General features: G+C 48.9%; 1 protein-coding gene across 1 annotated transcript in view; it reads left to right on the top strand.

The window, feature by feature from the left end:
* The first annotated feature begins 931 nt into the window (after positions 1 to 931).
* TGM3 (transglutaminase 3) overlaps positions 932 to 8,985 on the top strand; it is a 43,073-nt gene continuing 35,019 nt past the window's right edge. Inside the window, exon 1 of the mRNA XM_010836521.1 lies at positions 932 to 1,060. Coding sequence (XP_010834823.1) covers positions 1,054 to 1,060 — 7 coding nt within the window. The 5' untranslated portion in view covers positions 932 to 1,053. The remainder of the gene's footprint in view (positions 1,061 to 8,985) is intronic.

Genomic DNA, 8,985 nt, shown 5'->3' with positions numbered 1-8,985 from the left:
CCCTCCAGTTTTACAGACAACGTGTGGCAGAACCAGAATGAAGTCATGTCACAGTATAGCTTCACTGGCTGTCCTCACTGCCTCACTGAAAAGAATGATCCTCCCTCCCCCCACTCCTGGGAGACCCAGGTTCAATCTCAGGGTTGGGAAGATCCCCTGGAGAAGGGAATGGCAGCCCACTCCAGTATTCTTGCCTGGAGAATTCCATGGACAGAGGAGCCTAGCAGGCTACAGTTCAAGGGATGGCAAAGAGTTAGACACAACTGAATGACTAACACTGACCCCTACCCCACATCTGGAATTAAACTGACATCTGATTCCAGATGACAACTGGATTTAATCCACATGGTACACATCCATGCACTTTCCACTCACATCACTTCATTTGATTACTCCCCCACATCTTGAGTTGAGAAGAGTGGATGGGCCTCCCCTCAAGTCACAGACAAGGCTTCCAAGACTTCAAGGTCCAGTGATGGCCAGGACCCAGCCAGCATTGGAACCGAGTGCTTCTAACCACAAATCACACGCCATTTCTGGCACACAGCAACCTGTACAGTGAACTGTGATGAGTATCTCACGCCCCTCGTGCAAGTGGAGACCACTGGCATGTCAGGACGATGAGAAAGCATTAGGCAATTTTCTGCTCTAGGTTCTGCAGAGACTTTTCTTTGACCCCAGGGGACTTCTCAGCATCAGCTCTGGACAAGCATTACATCATTTCCTGAAACCTATGATCCAGGAAGTAGTTCATCTTGAAAAAAATAATAAAATCAAACTCTGCATTTTTTTTTCTTATCTCCCCTCTTCTTCCCAAACTGGTCTTGCACAAGCAGGTATGACCTTCCATTGGGTGACAAGTATGTCGTAAGTGAAACGTTTACAGGCACTACAGGAATGACCTGGTGCCTCGCCTACCTCATTAGAATTCTAATTGGGGTGTGTAGGAGAGGCCTCTATAAATGTAAGGCGATCCCAGCAAGGCAGTCAGTCTCCCCACACCATCCGTGCCATTCCCAGACGAGCCAGAGAGGAGGCAGAGGAAAGCGAAACATGTCTGGTGAGTGCATGGCATCTTCTCTGCCAGTCCCCGCTGGACTCCCATGCTTCTCTTGAGCCTACTGAGAGGCCAAAGTGCCCAGCTCATGACAGCTGCCTTTGGGGCTCTGAAAGCTAGAGCCTGGTTTTTTTTTTAAGGTTCTCTTCAGAGGCAACTCTTTCTCCATGCCTGCCTAGTTCCTCTAGTGTGGTCTCAGGGTTAGAGCATGTTTGGGACGAAGTCCTGAGTATAGGGCAGGTTCTTCAGTGCAGCCAGAGGCATATCCCCTTAGCTAGATGGACAAGCTTTGCCCTTTCAAGCCAGTTGGCACCTGCTTCCCATGTTTCTCCATGTCATTTTACCAGCTGTCAGTAATGTAGGCAAAGAAAAGCACGTCTCAGAGCTACAAGGGAGGGAGGGATGACAGCGTGTAAGTCGATTTAACAGAAACCATCAGCGGTGCTGGAATGCTCCTAAGTAAACTACACATCCGGAAGCACTGGCAGGCTCTTTGAAAGTGACTTGATGAGTGAAACCACCAGGAGCAGAAGGCGCAGGTATGCCGAGGACAGTCCCTAAGAGCGGCACCAGGGAAGGGTGTGAAAAAGCACTGCTGGGGAGCACGGGTTCTCTGACTCTGTGGTCACTTTGAGGACTGGGCTCTGCTTAGACAGCGCCCCCGCTCAGCAGCAGGCTAATTATTGCCTGTCGTGGGTGCTCAGCCTAGTGGGTTGGCAGCGATGCCAAACCCAAACAAGGCATGAGTCAAACCAGTAAAATATTGTGAATGGAGGTTAAGGCTGCAGGAAGGTCTGCCCAAGAAATCGCTGAGCACGATGCAAAAGGGGAATGCTGGTTACTTCAGAGGTCACAAAGACCAGGATAGGGTGGCTGCAAAAATGGACTCTTCCCTTATCCCGGACTTCTTCCCATGAATATGCAACAGTGCTGGGTTGCTAAGAAGGGGAACCTTGGATTCTGTAGACTTTAGCAAGAGGGGATAGGCCATCTCCCTCCCTACTTCCCTCCTGCCAGACGATGAGTTGCCCTTACTTGGGTCCCACAGAAATTTGATAGCTGGGCCCAGACTAGGTTTTAGTAGCATCTTTTCTGCCACCAGTTCCAAGCTCATCCATGACTGTGGGTGAAATCTGTGACATGGAAAGCAATACTGAACCTGGTTTCTCAGTTGAACTCTGTTACCAACTGCTACTGCTGAGCCTCCAGCTCCCAATTCAAGATGAAGAGCTTGAAATGGAGGGACTTCCAGGTTCCTTCCAGTACTGACTGCTCTCTTGCATGAAAGGAAAGAGGGGGCGGAGGGCGATGGGCTTCGGCAGGGGCTCAGTCCTGGAGCATGTGCACGCACAGCAGCCCACCCACTGAGAGCCCTGCAGGCATCCCCAGGGGCCCAGCGTGTCCATGTCTGTGACTCCTGGGGACACTGCACTCTTAAGATTCAACTTCTGGGTCCACCAGATGCCCAAAGGTCACAGAGAAATGTGGACAATGGTCAATTCAGAGAAAATCAATTTTAAAAAAGAGAGACAAGGAAACACCTTCATTCCCTTGAAGCTGTCACACCTGTGGTTCTTGGCCTGTCCCAGTCATGCAGCCAGGCAGGGCTCAGTAATGAATTCCTGAGTTCCTGAATGAATGAGTTTGCTTACTGGACACTCAGGGAAGGAGCCACGATGCGCAGCAGAAGCATAGAGATCGAGAGGGCAGTCTCTTCCCATGGTGGGTTCACAGTGGACTGTCATTAGGTTGCGTTATACAACCTAAGCGGAGGAAGGGATTAACCCTGGTGGCGGTTTAGGGTAGGGGAGACCCTAGGCCCCAGGTAGCACCAGGTAGCACTGGTGTGGACGATGAGCTGGACTTGGTCAGAAGTAGTTTTGGGGGTGAGGAGTGTTCTGAGAGGAGGGAAAAGGAAAAGAAACATGGGTGGTCGGGTGCGTGTGACCCGGGGACTAGCGGGGCTGCAGCGTACTGGTGCGAGAGGGCTGTTTCTGGCTCCCAGGTTAAGGTTCTTGTTGGAATCTGTGGGGTGTGATTATTCTGCCTCCCAGTGGAGACGGCAGCCTGGGCTGGGTGGATGACATGGTGGAGGAAGGCCTGGCAGCCTTCTACCCACAGTGGTTGGCACCCTCTGCCTTCCATGCACCAAGGCCAGAGCCCCATGTTGGACAGACATGCAGGCTGTGGACACAGACACTGGGCCCAGTGCGAAGGGGTTCCCCATCCTAGAGCCCACACAGAGGCCCTGAGGCAGAGTCCCTAAGGGTCAAATATGGATGCAGACCTCTGCCTACAGGAGTCCAGCACTTCTGTGTCGGGGACAGGCGCCCTGTCCCACTAGGCCGGTGAGTGTCTCCACCATCAGCTTAGCTAGGCAGAGTGCTGACTTCAGGACTCACCCTCTCTGGCTTCAGGCCCCAACCTACAGAGGACCTATATCATTCTGGGCTGTGGGTCTGCACGTTTCCTGGGAGCTCAGAGGCCGGCAGCTCCTTCTCCATTTCCAGGCCCCCACGCCTGTGTCCCTGCTGCTCTGCTCACCTCAAATAACTTCCCAGCTCAGCCTCCACCCCGCTGGGCTGTGCTCCACATATGGGGCAATCATTCTGGTCCCCAGGGCCCGCATGCCAGCCTGGGTGTGAGATGAAGAGAGGAAATTCTTTCCCCATTGCATGGAAGTAGAGGGAACGAGGCCTCTCATCTTGGTAGGAGCTGAAAGGGGTTCAGAAGGATCTGCAGTCCTCCATCTCAGCCTGTTTTCCTCCTTTGTAAATAGGAGATAGTGATTGCCCCCCTGCCTCCCGCTCAGAGTGGCCACGTGGCTTGGGGGAGAGAATTCGTGGAAAGTAGCTTTGATTGCGTAGTGTAAATAGACACTGTGTAGGCTTAAGGTAGTGATTCTCAACTCCAGCTCTGGTTCCATATTAGAATCACCAGTAGAGTTTAAGCAACCAGTGCTGTCCCAGTGGTGGGGCTTAGGCTAATATGAACTCTCCAGGTGCTCCTCGTGCACGGTGAGGGTTTAAGAAATTTGAAACTCTCTCTGGAAGTGAAGGGGACCCAGGAGTCCTTCCTTCCTCTCTCATGCGAACCGTGTAATGTCGAGGCAAGGAGGAGGCTGTGGGTGTTCCCCTCTCCCTGGCAGCTTCCTGGACTCATGCCCATTGCCGCCACCACCACCCCCTCGGCTAGATGCAGGGTGCAGCCTGGAGTGGCACATGGTCAGGCTGCACCGGCTTCAGTGTGAGCTTGGGCCGGTCTCTGCCTGAGCGTGTGATGTTTGGCAAGTGATGACATTTGACTGGACTTTCAAATCCCTCATCTGTGAAATGGGAATGACAACATCAGAGGGGTTTGTAACTGTGAAGGGACATATGCAAGTAAAACACTCAGCACCTTGTCTGCCCATCTGAGGTCCTCCATGGCAGCCCAAAAAAAGCTCAAACCCTTCTCCCTCCTGTGTCGCTGGTGCCATTATGTGTGGGATCCTAAGACCTCTGTACTACTGACAGGAGCCCAGGTGCCAGTGATGGGTGCTTGTGGGGTCCCAACCAACACCCTACAAGGGCGGATATTTGGTTTCACTGTTCCCTTCTACAGAGAGGCTGAGACCTTGCTCAAGGCTGCTTGAACCACCAGTTCAGGGCTCACTCAGTTTTGTCCTGGCACCCTTGCCAGCCCCTTGCTCAGTGCCCCCCAGGGAATCCCTATTTCCCCACCACCTGAGCACCAAGAGATTTTACCACCCATGCTGCACAGGATTGAAAATGTCTGAATGCAGAGGAAAGATGAAGGGAAGCAGCACAGGCTAGAGAGAGAAAGAAGAGACTGGTGAGGGCTGGGGTGAGGGAGGACCTGGCCAGGAGCTGGAGACATCCTGATGCCCAGAGGAGAGGGGTGTGTTGCAAGTAACAGCCTCCCAGTGACCAGGATCTAAGACCCGGTTTGTGGGCCAAGCTCTGACTTTCAACTACCGGTGACCTCAGTAGACCTTCCAGGACCTCAGTTGTTTCACCTGTCACTGGGAATATTGCATCATATCGCTGCTTTTCAAGCTGCCAGTTTTCACCATTAGCAAGCTGTAAAATCAGTTTAGTGGATTGTGACCAGCAAATTATTTTAAAAATGAAGTAGAAAATATCACTGTGCATTGTGCATAGTAAGGGTTCATACTGTTTTGGGAAACTTCACATCAATTATAAACCCATGTGTGTAAGCAATGTACAAAATGTCCTTTTTAATGCAGTCTCTAACAAAAAACTTGAAGACATTTGGCTAGATGATTTTTAATATATCTGTCCTGTGAGTCACATTTCACAGTCTAGAATCTGTTCTGTGCTTCTCTTTTTATCCTTGCCAAGAGTGGGCCACAGAATAAGAGGGGAGGGCATTACACTACCAGTTACATGCAGCTAGGTTTGGCTGTAAATGACAGCGAATCCCAAATAACAATGACTTAAAGAAATGAACAAGACAGACGTTTACTGGATGTAGGCAGTTCTGGTGGGTGGGGCAGCTGCACAATCCTGAGGGGCCTGGGCTCTTGTAGGCCCCTACTCTGTCATCCCAAAGGCATGTGTGGTCTAGACCGAGTCCACATCACACCCAGACCTGGGACAGCAGGTGGAAGAAGATGGAAATAAGCAGGCTAAGGGCCTTTGCCAACTATTTTGGAAAAAGAGGTTTCCTCAGAATTGAAAACAGGTATTCAAACAAATGTTTGCAAAGAAACATTCAGAGCAGCACTATTTAGAAGAGTCGAAAGGTATAAACAACCCAAATATCCATCAACTGATAAATGGATTAACAATATACAGTGTATCAACATAGTGGAATATTATTCAGCCATAAAGAAGGAATGAACCTCTGATACACTCTACCACATGGATGAACCTTAAAAACATAATGCTAAGTGAAAAACCAGACTCAGAGACTATATGACTCCATTGATACGAAATGACCAGAGCAGACAAATCTATGGGAACAGAAATCAGATTAGCGGTTGCTGGGGGCTAGAGCTGGGGAGGTGGGAAGTGATTGCTAGTGGGTGGGGGATTTATCTTGAGGATGAAGAAAAAGTTCTGAAACTAGAAAGTGTTGATGGTTGCACAACATTGTGAATGTACTAAATGCCACTGAATTGTATGCTTTAAGTGGTTAAAATGGTGAATTTCACCTCACTTTTTACCAAAGAGGTTTCCTAGGAATTAAGAATTAATACATTTAACTTGCACCTATAAGTCATTGGCCAGAACTCATTCACATGACTCCCAGCTGCAGGGGAGCCTGGCCATTAGCGTGAAGGATTTTATTACCAAGAAAGGAGGAGTGAGTGTACACTGTGATAGACATTTAGCAGTCACTACCACATCAGTGGTGCTGGTGGCACTGATATTCTCAGAATAAAGAAGATGGGGAAACTGCCCCTGGCCTGCTGGTGGAGTTAAGCAGTGAGTCAAAGAGGCAGCATGGGATTGTGAGACGGGCCCTGGATAAGAGTCCAGAGACATCCCACTGTGGGAAAATCACTTCCTGGGACTCCATGTCCTCACAGCCAGAATAATAGTCGGGGGAGATGCTCAGTCTCCAAAATGTTACTCTCTTTGATGTTTCTGAGAGTCTCTGTTGATGAGTCAATGGTAGGGGTGAGGCCACTCTCCTTTCATCCCTGCCCTTCATCCAAGCAGGCACAAAGAACAGCTCTGAAGCTCATAAACATCCATGAAGTTGTAAACTCAGATGGTTGTGCACCTCCCCTATTCCCTGCCCTGTTGTTCACCCACCAAGGCATGTCCGACTCTTTGTGACCCCATGGACTGCAGCAAGTCAAGCCTCCCTGTCCCTCCCCATCTCCCAGAGTTTGCCCAAGTTCATATCCATTGAATTGGTGATGCCATCCAACCAACTCATCCTCTGTCGACTTCTTAGCCTCTGCCTTCAATCTTTCCCAGCATCAAGGTCTTTTCAATGAGTCGGCTCTTTGCATCAGGTGGCCAAAGAATTGGAGCTTCAACTTCTGCATCAGTCCTCGCAATGAGTATTCAGGGTTGATTTCTCTGAAATTGATTCTCTGAAACCAGGATTGACTGGTTTCATCTCCTTGATGTCCAAGGGACTCTTGAGAGTCTTCTCCAGCACCACAGTTCGAAAGCATCATTTCTTCAGCACTCAGCCTTCTTCATAGTCCAACTCTCACGTCTGTACCTGACTACTGGAAAGATCATAGCCTTGACTGTATAGACCTTTGTCAGCAAAGTGATGTCTTTGATTTTTCATGCACTGTCTATATTTGTCATAGCTTTCCTGCCGAGAAGCAATCATCTTTTAATTTCATGGCTGCAGTCACCATCTGCAGTTATTTTAGAGCCCAAGAAAAGGAAATCTGTCACTACTTCCACCTTTTCCCTTTCTATTTGCCATGAAGTGATGGGACCAGATGCCATGATCTTATTAGCTTTTTTTTTTAATAGTGAGTCTTAAGCCAGCATTTTCACTCTCCTCTCTCACCCTCATTAGTGGCTCTTTAGTTCCTCTTCACTTTCTGCCATTAAGGTGATTTCATCAGCATATCTGAGGTTATCCCCTGCTCTTTCCTTTCTAGAACAAACTCAGGCTGAGATTAGTGCTACATGAAGGGGTGGCAGGTGGGAAAACAAAGGCCCCTGCATAATCCACAAACAGGATCATCAGATCACTGATTTGGACTGGCAAGCTGATCCTAGGGTTCAGAAGTGGGGTGACAACTGAAGGCAGCCAGCCGAAGAAGGGTTTCAGGAACCACCTGGGAGCTTTGCGAGCATGCTCTCAACCTGCCCATCCCACTTGGGGGTACAGGGATGTTCCCGTTCTCTCACGTCTCATGTAGAATGCCTTTGGGATGCATTGGCCTTCCAGTGACTCATCCTCTCCTCTGTATCAGAATACAAATGCCAGAAGGGAGGACAATGTATAGTGAGGTTCTTCACCACCTGGGTGTATTCTGGACTGAAGGAACTGCCAGGGTTCCCCTCTCAGGTGGAGAACCAGGAGACCATGGCAACAGAGAGGGTAAGGCCTGTCAGTCACTAAGTACATGACCTCAGATAAGACATTCATCTCCTTTGGTTAAGGAGTTTGAGATCGACATGTGCACTCTGCTATATTTAAATTGGATAACCAGCAAGGTGTTACTGTATAGCACAGGGACCTCTGCTCAGTGTTATGTGGCAGCCTGGATGGGAGGGAAGTTTGGGGGAGAATGGATACATGTAAATGTATGGTAGAGTCCCTTTGCTGTCCACCTGAAACTATCACAACATTGTTAATTGGCTATGCTATGCTATGCTAAGCCACTTCAGTCATGTCCGACTCTGTGCGACCCCATAGACAGCAGCCCACCAGGCTCTGCCATCCCTGGGATTCTCCAGGCAAGAACACTGGAGTGGGTTGCCATTTCCTTCGCCAATGCAGGAAAGTGAAAAGTGAAAGTGAAGTCATTCAGTCGTGTCCGACTCTTAGCGACCCCATGGACTGCAGCCCACCAGGCTCCTCCATCCATGGAATTTTCCAGGCAAGAGTACTGGAGTGGGGTGCCATTGCCTTCTCCTAATTGGCTATACTCCAATATAAAATTAAAAAAAATTTTTAAGATATTTATCTCTCTGAGTGTTAGTTTCCAGTTTCTTTTTTTCTTCAACTGAAGTATAGTTGATTTACAATGTTGTGTTAGTTTCAGATGAACAACAAAATGATTTAGTTATACATAAATATATATTCTTTTTCATTATAGGTTATTACAAGATATTGATATAGTTCCCTGTACTCTACCCAGGGACCTTGTTGTTTATCTCTTTCATATATACCAGTGTGTATTTGCTAATCCCAAGCTCCTAGTTTATCCCCCCAACCCAGTTTCTAGTTTCTATAAAGATTTCATCCATGGTGTG

The sequence above is a fragment of the Bison bison genome, unplaced genomic scaffold, assembly GCF_000754665.1.
Source record: "Bison bison bison isolate TAMUID 2011002044 unplaced genomic scaffold, Bison_UMD1.0 scf7180017864063, whole genome shotgun sequence".
NCBI lineage: Eukaryota > Metazoa > Chordata > Mammalia > Artiodactyla > Bovidae > Bison > Bison bison.
The sequence above is the reverse complement of the archived record's forward strand: the minus strand, read 5'-3'. Positions and strand labels throughout refer to the sequence as shown.